This window comes from Hydra vulgaris, chromosome 02 (assembly GCF_038396675.1).
Source record: "Hydra vulgaris chromosome 02, alternate assembly HydraT2T_AEP".
Lineage (NCBI taxonomy): Eukaryota > Metazoa > Cnidaria > Hydrozoa > Anthoathecata > Hydridae > Hydra > Hydra vulgaris.
Window position 1 is genome coordinate 59,187,004 of NC_088921.1, and position 17,997 is coordinate 59,205,000.

General features: G+C 27.6%; 1 protein-coding gene across 4 annotated transcripts in view; it reads right to left on the bottom strand.

The window, feature by feature from the left end:
• Positions 1-12,265: 12,265 nt before the first annotated feature.
• LOC100198081 (EH domain-binding protein 1) overlaps positions 12,266-17,997 on the bottom strand; it is a 50,995-nt gene continuing 45,263 nt past the window's right edge. For 2 of the 4 annotated variants that reach the window (XM_065791542.1, XM_065791541.1), the window contains exons 22-25: positions 16,523-16,596; positions 16,285-16,402; positions 13,654-13,765; positions 12,266-12,992 (exon numbers count right to left, since the gene is read on the bottom strand). In XM_065791542.1, the coding sequence (XP_065647614.1) occupies positions 12,984-12,992; positions 13,654-13,765; positions 16,285-16,402; positions 16,523-16,596 (313 nt within the window). In that variant the 3' untranslated portion in view covers positions 12,266-12,983. The remainder of the gene's footprint in view (positions 12,993-13,653; positions 13,766-16,284; positions 16,403-16,522; positions 16,597-17,997) is intronic. The other 2 variants (XM_065791540.1, XM_065791539.1) reach the window with 1 other exon arrangement.

A 17,997-nucleotide genomic window follows, 5' to 3' on the forward strand; every position in this document is an offset into this window, starting at 1 on the left:
TTATAGAGTTTATTCAATATGCGAATGACGAGCTTTGGCAACATGCACCAACCAAGGGGTCAAGGTGGGTGGAGGCAAGTAGAGGCAGACAATCTTTTTACCAAGTGTTAGTTGAGGGAGTACTACAGAAAAATAAATCAGAAATGGAGATTCTATGAAAAAGTTTATTTTAATGTTGACGTATTGTATAGTTATACTTTTTCCAATTAAAAACAATTTAAAACATTTATTAATTATTCATAATGGGGGATAATAAACCAAAAATAGGTGGCAAAACTAGAAAACTTGAAACTCATTTTCTCAAGTTCCGATTTTCAAATGAAGTTGAAACTTTATACACTTGATCTGATGATAGATTTCTCTCCATTTAACAGTTTAATTATTCCCCTAAAACTTTAGATTTTAATGAAAATGTTTGTGCTTTAATGAATATATTTAGCTAAAGTGTTCCTCAAAAAAGTCAACGAGATAAAGTAAAAAACACTATAAAAACCTGTGGTTTAAATAATTTTTATTATGTGTAATGAATTATTGGAGAAAATATCAACTCTTAAGCATCGTTTTAGGATAAGATTACATGTTTTGAAATTTTGTATTTCCACTCTATGTAGGAAATTAAAGAAAACTAAGAATTTAATTTTAAAGTTAAAGAAAATTAAAGAATTTAAATTAAAGAATTTAAGGTAGAAAATTAAAGGCAAAGTCAATACTAAACATTAAAAAAAAATCACTTAACAATCTTGTGTTAAGTCACCAGGTATATAAAAATTGTCTTTTTCATCCAACATAAGCAAGACATTCAAACAATTTCATTGTTTGAATGTCTTATTTTGCTTTTTTAAAATGTCTTATTTTGCTTTTTTAAAATGTCTTATTTTGCTTTTTTAAAGTATTTTTTTGTTGGTTTTTTCAAATCTACCAAACTCTTTCGCAACAATGACAAGACTAACATTTTTCTGGGATACACACTCCAAGTAAGTTAAATGCTTTGAAAAAAATTATAATTGCACTACAACCTTCATTGAAATGAAACACAGCAGAATTAACTCCTATTTCCAGTGTGTCTGCTACAAAAACGTACTCTTTTTCATTCTGAGTTTCTCCATGTACACATCTAGTTAAAAGCTCATCAGATATTAACTTTATAATGCTATTACATATCTATTCAGACATAATTTAGAATCTGGACAAAAGTACTATATAACAATAATAAAGGTCTTCAAAATCCGTGAAATGGAAAAGTATTGCATACACTGCTCTTTCATATAACAAAGTTGCGCTTTATATTTCTTTATAGCTATACCATGATAATTTTGCGTGGTATTGATTGTTTTTTTGGTTAGTTCTCCCTTTCCAGCTAGAGGCATTTTTTACCCTTTTGGATTTCACAATATTCCGTTATCTATTACCGAAACATTTTTGAGCATGTCCTACACATTCAAGTTTGATTAGCATTATATTAAAATCTTTACAGGACTTATCAAGAACAACATGTTTGAAGGAACTTGCATCTCCACCATTCAAGTACTCATGATATATTAATTTGCGTTCACTTATCTACGAAAGATCTCAATATCACCTGGAGACTCCATAGATACCAATGACTTTTAATGATTTATGCAACATTGATAATTTTCAAACCATAGTTTATATTTAGAACTTTTTTTAAATTTTTTCTCAAATTTGATAACTTGTTATCAAACCTGTTTGGAAAAGATTTGCACGTAAAAATATGTACGTAAAAATATGTACGTAAAAATATGTACGTAAAAATATGTACGTAAAAATATGTACGTAAAAATATGTACGTAAAAATATGTACGTAAAAATATGTACGTAAAAATATGTACGTAAAAATATGTACGTAAAAATATGTACGTAAAAATATGTACGTAAAAATATGTACGTAAAAATATGTACGTAAAAATATGCACGTACATATTTTTACGTACATATTTTGTTACAATAGATATTTTTACGTGCATATTTTGTTACACGTACATATTTTTACGTACATATTTTGTTACAATAGATGCTATTAGTTTGGAAAAGAGTTGCACGTCCGAGTATATTTATTTTAGAAAATATATAACACTACGATGGTTTGATTCAAACATATTGCGTCCCTGTATATTTATCATAGAAAATATATAACACTAAGAAGGTTTGATTCAAACATATTTCGTCTCTCCATATTTATTTTAGAAAATATATAACACTACAAAGGTTTGATTCATATTGCGTTCCTGTATACTTATTTTAGAAAATTGATTTATAGTTTAGAAATCTTTACTCCATTAACAACTGGAACAAAAGAGTTTTATTGCATTGCATTTAGTTAGTCGATAATATCTATGTAATTATAGCATATCTGGCATGAATTAGATGATGTAGTCTCAAAATATTGATGTTTAAAAAGAAAAAATTAACACCGGAATCATAAGTTCTATAAGTATTTATAGCATTAATAGTTATACTGCTGTTAAGTTCTCTGTTACTCTTGCAATTAGGCTCATTAAAATAGTTATACTGCTGTTAAGTTCTCTGTTACTCTTGCAATTAGGCTCATTAAAACACCATTCTGCATTCTCCATTCGCTGCCTAGTAAAATTTTGCCTGTTAGTTCTTTTTTCACTTGTAGATAAATTATTAGTTTAGGGTATTTTTTTAAATTTTTTAATTTGAATTTCATGCTAAAAGTGGATATAGAATGCTCTTATATCAAAGATATTGTTGGCTTAGAACAGTAAGACCACAAATAGTAAATAGTCATATAAACTAATCTAGAGTAGTGTCCGTTATTTACCAACATTATTGCGTTCCGAAGTATTACTCAAGCGCTGAGTTGGCGGTGACTTGATTTGAACTCGAATCACGCAACATTTGAGAGTAACATTTAGCAAAACACTTGCAGTTTACTGAATACACTCAGTAACAAACCAGTAAACAAGTTTTTACAAGCTCTATTTTCAAACAGAAATGAAATAATTTAGTTGTAATACTAACTTAAAAAATATGGCTGTATATACAGATTTAGGGTTAGATTAACCCTGTCTATATAAAGTTTGTGTTTCTATATTATTAAAAAAATTATTAGACAATAAAAAGTCATAAAAAGAAGAAGAATATAAATTAGGATTCAACTTTAATTACCTTAATAACTAAAGAAAAAAAACAAAACAACAAACGGCAAAAAAATAATATTAAAAAGATGAAGAAATCTTGATAATTATAAAGTTCTATCTGTCTTTTATTTATGTTATAAGATTTAATTATATTCAGCAATTAAAGTTTTAATTAACAATTAATAACAAAAACAAACAACTAAAAAATTGTATAAATAATTTATAATTACCATTTATAACTATAATTTATAATTGTAAAGCATAATTTATAGTTATAACGCATAACTTATTATTATAAAGAATAACAGCAGTAAAATATTTTTAAAATAAGATATTTTATATATGTTTTTTGTGTGTAAAATAAGATATATATTTTATATATGTTTTTGTGTATAAAAATTTTTTTTGCAAAAAGTTTTTAAACAAAAAAAAAAGTTTTCAAAAAAAAATTTCCGTTATTCTTGGCTGTATGTGCATATTAGTCAGAAACAAACTCTCAAATTCTTATTAATAAATACATAAAAAGATGCTATAAGTCCTTGCAAGGCGTCACCAAGCGTGCTTTTTATTATCATCGGAAATTCATCTTCATTCCAAAAATGTATATAGCAAATTTGTTTACCACGGGCGAAAAAACTTGCTTGTTTTCACCATTACGTACTCCAATTTCTAGTATGTTGATACTGTTAAATGAGGATGACTTTCAAAAAGTTTTGATAATTTGAGCTAACCCAGCCCCGTCCCGATCCCTAACAGGCTCTCAGAATTATGCCTTCTAAAATTATAAAATGGTTTTTTATAAATTAGATAAAAATTCATTAACAGATTTTAAATAACTTCAAATGGTTGTAATCGGTAGGTAAGAATTTTTTTTTCAATGAAATATAAAATCGATCAATGAATTTTGTTGATGAACAAAAAAGATTATTTAATAAGCTTTTTAGGAACAATTAGAGGGTATTAAAATATTTACCTCTTTTGGGTAGGAATAAGGTTTTTAACAACAACTTAATTATTGTAAAAAAAAAATATTTTTCTGGTTTTTATGGTTAAGTTATTACTTTGCATTACAAAATTAAACATTTGTAGAAGCAACCTACAAATTAAAATCTATTTCAAAACTGTTTAAAACCACAGCTGCGTTTTTCAGTGCTTCGATATAGCTTGGACCTTTCTCTCCAAATTTACTAATTTTCCAAAACTGATTGAAAACCTAATAAGTGGATTTAAGAGCTTGTTTGGTCTCGTAATCTAAACTTCAGATTATGATGCAATAAAGAAATTCAAGTTTATTTAACCAATAACTTTTGTAATTCATGCAACTTTTACAATCCAACTGTTGTAATAGACATCCAACTGTTGTAAATAGACTATTATTATATATATATATTTTTTAATTAAATTTAGAAATTATTTATCATACCAAACTTTCTTGTCGATGATTTTGATAATATGTTGCTTAACTATGTGTACTTATGGCTCGTAAAAACTGCCATAGAATATATTTAACAGCAGGAACTCTAAGACTAGACTTCTGAAAAAACAGTTCAAAGCTGTCTATGTTTTTAAACAATTTATTGCAAGCATTACTTTCCAAACAATGCTGCCAGGGGATATTCTATGATGTCTACCGTAGGCATATATTAGTTAAAAAAGGGAGTTCAACAAAATTTTTGTACTTTTTTTAATTTTTCAAGACCAAGCATCAATTAATCAAAAAATCTGCACAAAGATTCTATCGAATCAGCTTTTATAGTCAGCTTTTTGAAATTTGGTGATGACGTCATGCAAAACGAATTACGGTGGTTTGACGGTGCAGTTGGTTTTTCAACCATATGAAGCATAACCTATAGATGTTTTAGGATGAATGACAAAAGTAACTTTAAGGAGTCTCTGCCTTCTATTAACACTTAATTTGGTAATAACACCTATCGTTTCTCGATTTGTGTGATAAAGCACCGTTACCACAATGCTCTTTAACGTCATTGCAATACACAGTAAGACTATCTTTTTCTATCAACTATAGATGCATAAAAAATCAAAGTAAATGATATAGATTGCAAACTAATTATCTAAAGAAATTATTGGTTATAGATTTCTTTGTTCTTTTTTTTTGTTAACTTCTAATAACAATAGAAATTTATCGCCATTGAATAACACAGTCAGTTTCATATTAAAACCAAATTTCACACTTTTCTGTCCTCTTTCACTTCTCAGAAATTGTTTTATGTAAGAAATTTTTTCTAAGAATTTATTCAAAACTTCTTCTTACTTAAATTTTTTGAATAACTCAGTCAGTTTCATATTAAAACCAAATTTCACACTTTTCTGTCCTCTTTCACTTCTCAGAAATTGTTTTATGTAAGAAATTTTTTCTAAGAATTTATTCAAAACTTCTTCTTACTTGAATTTTTTAATGTAAGAAATTAGATAACAAAATTATAACAAAAAGTGACTTTAAATTCATTAAAAATTAAAAAAAAAAGTATTTTTAAGCAGTAAAACCTGGTATGTAGTTTTAATTGAAGCTATACTTAAAAATTAGCAAAGGCCGTTGCTAATTGTTAATTTAGTTAAAATAGTAATAGTTTAGAATTTAATAACGGAGTTTTGGAATTTTAGTTTGCAGTTTCATTTCTGAAACTCTTAATGCATGGTCGTGAGCATGATTTTGTGTTGTGGTTTCAAAACGGTTTTGTGTGTTATATTAAACAAGATTAATCAACAAAATTCATTGACAGATTTCAAATTTCATAAAAAAACACTTTCATGTCATCAATGTTCATAAATCTTAAACACTTTACATGGTTATAAATCTCAAGGTGGTTATATGGTATAAACTAAGCGATTTCCATTGAAAAAACTAATTTTTATTTTATTAGCTAATTTATTATAATAATATATAATTAATAAATTAGCTTTTTATTAAATTTTATTAAATTAATATTATTAGCTTATTAGCAAATAATATTTTATTACTTTTTGAATAATTTTATTTAAAATTGTTTAAATAAAATTATTTAAAATATTTTATTTACTTTTCTTAATAATTTTGTTACTTTTTATAAAATTGAACTGGCTTTTCAACCATTAACAACATGATATGGTTTTAATAGCAAATAATAGTTTAAAATTTAGTTTTTTTGATTATAAGTTAAGAAATTTACTTAGTTACGCCCAGAGCAACAAGTCTTTTAATTGATACATTGATCTAAGAACTAAGTTTTAAATAGTTGTTTTTATTTTTGGGTTTGTATAATTACTAAACCAGGCTCGTAGCAACCGGGGAGGCATCAGAAACATTTGGCGCCCCCACCCCCAATAATTTTTAAAATAAATAATTTTGAAGTTAGTTTTCAGAAAAAAATGATTACAAATTAAGATATAAAAGAAAAAAAAGGATAGAAAAGACCTAATTTGTTATCCGTATTTTAGGCAAAAAGTTTTGACCTACTACGACTTGATCTATAACCCACCCCGACTTGATCTATAACCCCCCCCACCCCCAGTGGTGGATTAAGACTTTTTGGGGCCCGGGGCTATTTTTAAAACTAAAGGGTGTTTTTTTTAGAGGTATAGAACTTTAAATTGCAATAAAACAACGATGGATTATTCGATTATGCGAACATTTATGGATTATGCGAACAGCAAATCATTCATATGTTTTTAACCAGATACGCAATTAACTTTAAATTTTCAGGGTTGTTTCTTTATAGATAGAACTGCAATAACTTACTAGAACTAACCTTAAACTTGTTTCCATTTGAATATATTTATATTTTTTCCAAAGGTTTTTCCATCAAAAATGTTCTTTAAAACTAAAAGAGCTGCCATTTTAAAAATAATAATTGTCTTAAGTTTTTCTAGTAAGGTTTTGTTTATTACACTATAATCCATCAGTGCGGTAAGTTTTAGGTTGTAATGTCATAAAAAAGCTGAGAAAATGTAGTTTTCTTTTTTATTGATTTTTCTGCATTTAATACTGAATCAGCATAAAAAAGGTAAGCAAATTTTTATTTCAGCATTTTAAATTAAATTAAGCATTATTTAGCCTTGCTACTAATTTTGGTATGTAGAAAAAGTAAGAAATCAAAAAATATATTTTTTACTATATAACCACCTTGCACGACATGAGATCTTTTGAAAAAATTTGTAACCTGTCGACGAATTTTGATCGAATTCATAAGAGAACATTAAAAAAAATTCATGAATTTAGAAAACTTAATTTTAGGAAGAGCAAAATTAGGGATGTCGATGGATAACCTCCAAATATTGAAACTTTTTGCAAGTCATTCTACACCAGTTTAATTCCTAAAAAATTTACTTTACATCAAGTTACCCTAAGTAAGTAATTTAAGGTACGTCCGAAAGAGATAACCATTTAAAAGAGATAGCCTGTTGCATATCGAGCACTGTATATAAATAAAAAAATATTACACTGTGCTACAAAATAAAAATAAAAACTCTGCAACTTAAGCAACCGAGTGTGTCTTTTATTACATGCAATATTCTGATTACAGGGAAACCTTTGGAATGTCTCTAGCACGTCGAGAAGTAAAATTAATCCAGTCTGAAAATTTAGTACTATGTAGGTCTAAATTTTCAGAAATGTTTCTTTGAAACATTTTTGAAAAAACTCAGAAATGTTTCTTTGTTTAAACTTGCTCGATGTTTCTTTTGTCGAACTAGCTAGTCACTGTCTTGATGTTTTCTTTCAGAAGTGGAAAAGTGGTGACTAGTTTTTAACTTTCTTTTTGTGTGCAGAACTGCCGCCCCACTGTAAAAAACAACAAAAATCACCCATCATAGCTGGACTATATTTCTCTCTTTATCGCTGTTCCATCACTAAAATATGCTGTTGAAAATGTTCTCCGTGCTCGTCGCTTGCGTAAATTGTCAGGAAAAAAGTTAATTAAAAAAAATGCAAGAAATGTATCTTAGAAGATACATTTGTTCAAATGGCTTATAGTCCGTTATAAGTTTCGTGACCAGTTCTCTGTAGTCGTCTGATTTTCTGTTTCCAAGAAACTTATCAACAACGGCCTTAATTGAGTTCCAAGCTGTTTGTTACAAATCAGTCAGCTTTGAAGTAATCATGGAGTTATTCATTATTACATGTCTAATTTGAGGTTCTATAAAAACTACTTCTACAATTTTGGCATCACTCATCCTTGGAAATGTCTTTTTGAGGTATTAAAAGACATTCAAGTTGATTTTCTGAGTTTTTACAAAGTTCTTCATCAATTCCAAATTGATGTAAAGAGGTAGGAGGTAAATTTTATCTGGCTGTGCTAGTGCAATGCGCTTCACATTGTGTTTTCCTGGGACATATTTAGACCTCACCGGTCGCTGCTCCTGTAAATAACGCTGCTTATAAGCACGGCTGTTCCACAAGTACAAGAAGCAACAGTATTTTGTATAACCAATTTGCATGCCTTTCACTAGTCCATTAACTTTAAAGTCAGCACAAATATTCTAGCCAAATTTTCGATAGTTAATTGACGCAAATATTTTTCCGTGCTTTCATATGGTTCATATCTGCAGCATAGAAATTTGGCACTGAAGGCTTTGTGTAGCCATCGTAAAGAAGAATTACCTTAAGGCTTGTAATGACAGCCAAGCTCATTCATAAGATTTTCTATATCTTTACAGTAGCAGCACTTGTCCTGTTCTTCAAAAAATTGTGAAAGATTTGCACTTCATTTTTTGTAAACAGTTACCTTCGTGCCCTTTGACAAGAGATTCCACTGTTGAAGACAAGACTTCATTTACCGAAGGGTAAAGCAAGTAGCTCTGCTTTACCCTTCGGTAAATTAAGATCTTGTACTAAATTATTGAGTTCAGTTTGTTTGATGAGATGATGTTTATTATTTTCAGGTGCATCAAAGCTGTCATCACTTTTATGAAATAAAAGAATAGACGCCGATTCATCACTTTTTACATAGTCAATGTCACTAGGAGGCAAGCTGTCTTTATGAGACACAGGCCTAATCGCAGAATGTACATTAGGATATTAAATCTCCTTGTTCTCACCAGAAAATCTTGCTGTCTTTGTATGAATAAGTTGCAATCTGTGCTATGGTCTTTTGGTTTTCTCCAAACCATATGAATTGCAAATGATAAACTTCTTTAGCTCTTTAGCCGCTACGTCAAATTCGAGTAGCATAATACACACATGTGTGTGGTGCCTATTTCTTGTCTTGGTCTCCAAACTTTATATTAAAGTAAGCATTATAAGCAAATTTGACCATAAGGGTGACATTCTTACTCTGTAACTTTGTCGCAGTGAATAATCTACAAACATAACAAAAACTGTCAGGATGGTTTACGCATCTGTGTCCCTCATCTTTTCAAATAAATTATACTTATTGCTTCAGCTAAACACGTGGGACACGTTTGTAGTCAGCTAAACACGTGGGACACGTTTATAGTCAGAGCCAGTTTTAATTATTGACTTTTAAAACTCCCAATTTACTGACAAAACACTTAATGAAAGCTTATAAAATACCAAACTGCTTTCCTATGCGGCCAACTGCTACTGATAATAGCTAATATACATAGGCCTACATAGTTAGCCAATGACGTCAGCAGATTCTGATATTATTATCAACCAAAATGTGCTGTGAGAACAAATTCAGAACCATCTAAGGTGGGAAACAGCAACTACAGCTATAAAAATAGCTGTATGACGAATGACAATATGATGATCTGTTGCATGGAGAAAATATAATGCTTTGCAAAAATTAAAACGTAATATAAAATAAAGAATTATTCTGACTACATATTTGAAATCAGCAGGATAAATATATATAAAATCGCTCAACATCTTGTAAGTTGTAGAAAATGTGTTGTAGAGTTATATTAACTTTGATGCATATCATATAATTGTAATCTATATGGTTAACTACTGCTGCAACTTTTGCTGTTTGACACAAAATTTTTTATTATGTGAAATTTTAATTAATTTTTATAAAATTTCATAATTTAAAAGAAATTATGAAATTTTAATAAATTGAACAAGCAATATTCTTTTCCGCGACAGAAATACGAAAATAATTTTTGCAGAGACTGCTTATAAACCCTTGGTGACACCCCTTTATTTTAAGAGTGACTGATAAATTTGCTATGCTGCACAGTGGTCTTTTCAGGCAATCTATGGTTTCAAAAGTTATTACACCACAATATAAGGGACTGAGAATTCGTATACAGGTAAAACATTGTTGTATATGTAAAATAAAAGAATGACCTTGGTTAGTTATGGTAGTAAAGACACATTCTTTGAACTGTGTTGTTCCCTAATGATTTTCAAGAAACTTCGGCAGATATTTCAGTTATTTTGATGTCATCGGGATAACATTGCTTCTTCGCCTCCAACAAACAATTGTATAAAGGGTAAATACCAGCGTTGTGCAATTTAGAGGTTTGTTGAATATCGATGTATTGATTCTTTGTAAATTTATTATCAACAAAGAGAGCTAACGCACGCTCTGCTGTCATTTTTATGAAAAAGGACCACTGTGTGCCGCAGATACAACTCGATATATTATTATTTTTTTTATATATACATTTTTTTATAATTATCGATTTATAGTTTTTTAATTACGATTAAAAAAAAAAGAAAATTATTGTATAAAACGCCAAGATACAAAAATATGCACAATACAAAAAAATGAACAAATCCAAATTTAAACCATGCAGGGCTTATTACAAACATTTTTTTAAATAATAATTTGCTAGTTTTTTTTATAATAAAAAATTAATGAATGCAAATATCGTTTTTTTTTAAAACTTAAAATTGAAAAAACACAGTTACTAAAAAAATGAACGAAAATTCCATAGTAATATTAAAGAACAAAAGTTGGACAGAAATGATTCCAAAGAAATAATGAAAAACCAAAGTTAGACAGAAATGATTCCAAAAAAATAATGAAAAACAAAAGTTAGAAATGATTCCAAAGAAATAATGAAAAACAAAAGTTGGACAGAAGTGATTCCAAATTTATTCCATGATTAAAATTATTCCATAATTTTGTCTAATTTATTCCATGATTAAAATTATTCCATAATTTTGTCTCTAATTTTAATTATCGTGCTTCAATGTTGTTTAAAATATTTTTTATATTTTAATTTTTTGTAATTAAATGTTATGAATTGTCATTAAAATTATATACTTTTACTTTTGTTATTACTTATTTTAGTTTTATTAAATATTAATTATGCCTTTTGTTTTTAGTATCTATTTAAAATTAAAGTTAAGCAATTATTGTAATGCATACAAAATATGTCCCACTCTGGAAAGTCGGAAAATGCCACAAACTCAACGCGGTTAATGCATGTACTGGAAAATACACGAATTTTGCGTTTTTATAATAAGGTTATGTTTCGCTGCATTTTTTTAACCCGAATAATTTTTAGAAAAAAAAGTTTTTTTTTCTCCTAGCGCTTTAGTTTGTCTAAAATCAAACAAAGTTAAATTTTTTTTTAATTACTCAAGTTTAGATATAAAATTTTGCTTTATAGTTGATGGACCATATCTTGGTATAAAATAGTGCTGCTCTCAATGAAGATAAAACATTAAACTGAGAAAACAACTTTTTCAAACAAGTTTTAAGTTATATGTTTAATTTCTAACCAGTCATATGTCTGCAAACATATTAAAGGTCGAAAACAATTAGTTGTTTCAAGTTTAAAATCTGTTTTTTCCATTTTATATGAAAGTTTTTATTAGTATGAGTGTGAAGAACACACAAATTGACATACGACTAGTTAGACTTTTTAAGGTTTATTTAAAAGTCTAAGCTCAAAATTCAAACATTACTGTGATGTGAGCCATCCCTATTTTTTAATGCCATAAAAGTATTTAACTAAAATTCCAGTCTTTAAATTATCATAGATTAATATATATTTTTTATTTGAATATATATATTTTTTATTTTTTTGTAGAAAATATATATACATATTTTCATACTCCATCGCAAAACAATATATATATATATAGATATTGTTTAAACTCAACATATCTTTTAAAACTTATCATATCATATTGTTTAAAAACAAATGTTGCAGACCGGAAAAAAAATATACCGAGAACAAACAAGACAAAAAAGTTTGAGAACTTGCATTAACGGCGTTGAGAATGGTTTCTTCATAAATATTTTTTCCGAAAATTATAAAATCACAACTTCACCTAAAAGTGCAAAAATGTGTCGAATAAATATTTACATAAATAAGTTGCGATAATTTCTATAAAAAAAAAAAAAACATCAAAAATTTATATAAATATTTATACTCAAAATATTTTACATAATAAATATACTTCAAAAAAAAAAATCCATCTTTAAATATCAACTATAAAAAAGTATCAACTATAACAAAAGCAAAAACTAAACAAACAAGATTCGTTTTTAGATAAAAAATCCAAACAAACAAACAAACAAAAACCCAAATACAGTCATGCGTTATGTCATGCGTTAGCACACTATTGGTTTTCTTTATTTACAAGTTTTTAGGCTAAACAATTTTTTTTTTTAAAAAAAGTAAAAATATTTAAACGCGTATAAAAAGATCTATTCAGAATCTATTTCAATTTCATTTCATTTTTCCTCGTTTGTAAGTTTATCATGCTACAAATTGAGAGGTAAGCAAAATAAATAGATGATCCATTTTCAACCAATTTCTGCCAAATCCAACCAATTTTTGGTAAATTTTCCTTCGACAGCAAGTAAAGGAGCGGTTTTCTTTTTTAAACACAAACATTATTGCAAAAACTTTCTGAACTCACCAAAAAACTCGTTTAGAAATCACCAAAAAAACGCGTTCACAATTCAAACGCGTTCAGGAAACCCCGAAAAAACGAGACTACCAAAACTAAAAAAATTAAAGTTAAACATAACATTAGTGAAAATATTTTATGAATTATTTTGTCAGGGTGTCTGCCAAATTTTAAGGTGGATTTCCCTGATTTTATTTAAACTCAACTTCAGAAAAAACTAGACTTAGATTCTTTTGGAAAAACCCTCTTCAATTGCAAAAATATAAACATGAATACAACCCACATTAAAAGTATCAAGAGTAATTTATACAACTACCTGTCGAATAAAATTTTACATTATTTATACGATATACAACTTACTTAAATTATGTAAGTTTGATGAAGAGCCATTTTCCCTAATTTCTTCCTGATTTTTCCAAAATTTAACCTTATTTCCCTGATTGTTTCCTGATTTTTTTGCAGGTATCTAAATTCCCTGACTTTTCTCTGATCTGGCAGACAATCTGGTAGTCTGCGCTAACAATATTTATGCACTCTTATATAAAGTGAATTAAAAAAAACTACAGTTTCTTTATGAAAAAAATTGATCACAACAATAATTCGTAACTCAAATTTTTTTGCTATTGTTCTAAAGTTTTAATGGTAGGCTATAAATTTTATATTTATTCTGATAATTTGATATGATGGACTATCTAAAATTATAAATATATAAATGTAAAATAATTTGGTTGCAGGTTGCATATGAGAGTAATTTACCTTTGATTTGAAACCTTTAACCCATTCTTTCATTGAGCCAACAGCGGAATCTCGCTGAGCAAACATAGTTTGCTGAGAAAGTACTGTTTGAACGTGTTCTTCGTCTTGAGCACTATATAAAAGTTTTTAACATTAAAAACCATGTTTATACCTTTCCTTAAAAAAATAATAATTATAATAAAATAATAAATAATGTAATTATATTTTATTTTAATAATTATATTATTAAACAATATTATTGTTTTATTATTATGAAATATATTTTTGACTAATATTTTTTAAATAAACGCATTCTTTAATCATTACACAGGTCTACAAAAAAATTTTTTTTTCTGTTGCATGAGATTAAACTGATTTTTATGTATTTTCAAACGCTGAATCTAAATATAAGCTGCGTTTTTGTTAGAAAGCTTTATTTTTTTGTAATAACCAATTTATTAATTTTCAAAAAGTTTTCACAGATATTTTTATTAAATAGTTATGAAAAAAAGTAATCATGTCATTGTTTTTTTTAGATCAAATATATTATATGATGACTTCTTCAAATCGAAATAAGTGCAAGCGTAATCCTAACTCATTTTGTTATATCTTTGGTTGATATACACTGGTTCGGCAAAAACGAAACATGACTAATTTTGTAAAACTAGCATATAAATCCTATTTCGATATTATTCCTGGTGACCAAGACAAAAAGTGGGCTTCACATACTGTGTGCTATATTTTTGAAAAAAGTCTTCAAGATTGGACAAAAGGAATAAGAAAGAATTTACCTTTTGGAGTCTGCATGGTTTGGCAAGAACCCCGAAATCACATTAACGACTGCTATTTTTGTCTTGCTGATACTACTGGTATTGGCAAAATAAAGAGGCAAAAAATAGCTTGCCACAATATTCCCTCTGCTATTAGATCAATTTAGCATTCTGACAAGATTCCAGTTACAATTTTTAAAGGGTTATTATTGTCAGATGATGAACAAAGCATGTCTGCTACAGAAACAGAAGAACTTTTATCTGATACGGAAGTCTTCTTATCTAATGCTAAACAATCCAATTTGCCTCAGTGTTTTAGTCTGATAGAACTAAATGACTTAGTTTAAGATTTAGGACTTAGGACAGCAGAGTTATTAGCAACTCGATTAAAGGAAAAGAACCTACTTTAGATAGCTTTGCAAAAGTTTCTTACTTTAGAACTAGAGATGAAATCTTTGTTAACTTCAACTTATAACCTTTGTTAAAGTCAATTTATTTGTTTATTTTTATGATATTTCAGGTTTCCTATTACAGTTGGGTATTTCTGTATGCAATCCAACAGGATGAAGACTTTTTGTCAATAGCTCGAAGCCTCAGGTGCATTACTGGTCATTCTGTTTATTTGTGATAGATTTATGATGACATTAAAATGGTGCTTAACTTGATTAAAAATTACGAACACAACTGGATTATCAGGCTTGCTTGGGAAGCAGGTGAGATCACACTTTATTCCTGACCGTGAATATAATATTTAGTTGCGACAACTTGAATACAGCTTTTTAGATGTTTTGAGAACATTCAAATTTATGTATGTTTCCATGTATTTTGGAGAAATTAGGTTTTAACACATTAAAAAAATTAACTTTGTAACATTTATCTTTTTAACCAAATATTTTCATATTAACAAAACGCACAAAGTGATGATTTACTTTTATTGATTGCTTATAAAAAATTTTATTTTTATTTTTAATTACATAAAGTTGAGTACGTTTTATTAAAAATTATATAAAGTTTAGTAAATTATATAAACATAGATAAATATTTTATTATTTAAATGTGAACCTTTTAAACTACTAGTAGGATTGGTTTTATAAAATAAAGACTTTCAACAACTGCGTTTTTAATGAAATTTAAAAACGCAGTTAATAAAACTAATAGTCAAATAAACATACAGGAATTTACAGGCAACTGAACACAAACATAGATATGTCAGATGTTTGAACAAAACACAAACATACATTTATATAAATGGACTTATGGGTGAACCAGCACCACACCAGAGGTCCACACAGAACACAAACATACAAATATATTAAAAAGCTCACTCACTAAATATCATCAGTGGTATTGTGAAGCAGTTCTGTTTCCTCTTCATAAATTATTTTTACCTCAAATTTATATAGTTTAATCATAAAATTTTGCTTTCAAATAATTTGATGCAATAAAAACTTGCTTTTAGTTTGAAAAATACAAAATAAAATTTTAAATCACTTAGATTGTAACATGCCCCTAGTATATTAATTTGTAATATATATTATAGACCATAATACATAAACCAATGGAACTAAGTAAAATATAAAGTCAAAAAACTGATAATGATTGCTTTTAGTATATAGTTACGGCAGTTTTGTTAATATATAAAAAAAAAAAGACAGGAGTTTTTAATGAGCCATAAATTTGCTATCTTATAACTGGTAATTAAAATAATGAATAGCAAAGTTTATAAACATAAGAACAACAAGTAAAAGTTTTTTCATGATTGAAACTAAACAATATCTGCAATCTTTTTTAAAATTAAGTAAAACATTATTTTGTTATCTATCATTAAAAAGTTGATGACTTTGATAGGAACTTTTATAAAATGTATTTTTTAATTAAATACCTTTGCTGCAGTTGCGAATCTTCAAGTTGCACAAGTTGATTTCTTTGGTTTACTAACACCACTAACTGAGTAAGTAATGCTTCTTCGCGTTTATGTGTCTCCTCTGTTTTCTCGCATTCTAGATATGTTGTAAATTGAGTACTTTAAATGAAACGTTTAAAAACAGTGAAAAAATCAAAAAAATAGTAAATGAAGTAAAAACAAAAAAGAAAAACAAAAAAAAAAGATTTATTAGTACCACTCATAGCACTCAGAATACGCAATTCCCGATTAATAACTTCACAGCGACTTTCTAAGTCGTCACCTTGAGCTCTAAATAACAATTCTCTATTTACTGTTGTCATAATAACTATTATTTTGTGTGTGTATATATATGTATGTATATATATATATATATATATATATAAACTATATATATAATACATATATATATAATACATATTGTATACATATATATATATATATATATATATATATATATATATATATATATATATATATATATATATATATATATATATATATATATATATATATATATATATATAATATGTATATGCATATCATATACATTGGTGTGGTCCAAAAATTGAAAGGTGGAAAACTAAGTTTGGTCACATTTTTTTTTATTCTAATGGCTTCATAGACCCCATTTTGGACAATTCTTTTTTAATTCTAAAAATAAATAGACGTGGCGCTATTTTGAACAATAAATGTTGCAATGAAACATGAAATAATGTAAAATTTGGTTGCTTTGCCAAAAAATTTATATAATTCGTTATATAATGACTCAAAAAGATTCCAGTTATCCTTAACTTAGTTCTTATAATGTAACTCATTGTTTAGTTCATAACTTCAGGACAATCTGCAAGAAGTATTGCATTTGCTTTATACCTTTTGTTATAGTAGAGTTAAAGGTATGGATTAAAACAACTTCTCTCTGCACAATCATTAACTATTTCCCTCTACCTGACAGTTTACCAAAACTAAATATAACCTGAATCCATTTGCCATTTGTTGGGTGGCATTGAGTGGAAAACTTGAGACTCCTCTATCCCATTATCAATGAGAAGATCAAGAAGTTGAGACATTCTGGTTGTAACATATGATTGTATGAATGTATTGTAGGAATGTATTCCAGTAGGTTTTTTCAAGTTAAATGTTTTGTTTTCGATTCTCTTAAGTAACTTTTTCTTTAAAATTCTTTTAAAATTCTTACCCATAGTGACTTTTGTATAAATATCAGGGGGTTAAAAAAATCTAAGTTAAAAAAATTTCTTAAACATCTTTGTTATACCTCTAACAACATTGCTGCGGATATAATTAATAAAAAATCTTAACAGTCGCTAATAATCAGAGCCAAAAATTTTGCCAAAAATTTCTATAAATTAAAGCATCATACAAGCTGATGTAAGTTGAAGATTTTCACAAGTGGTAATTTGATTCTAAATTTTTGGAGCTTAAATAAGGTAACTTTGTGAAAACAATGAAACTTATCCTACCACTAAGACAAATTGTTACTACCTGCCTGTAATAAGGATGTAATTGTAATTGGAGATGTAATTATGATTGGAGCCTGAATGAAGTGAACTTAAAAAGTGAAAACACTGAAGCTTATCATAAGAGGAGGAAGAAGAAATACTAATACAAACTCAGTTTCGACAACTAGAAGCGTGTTCTGATAGCAGAGTTGAAACTACTTCTTGGTTTTTC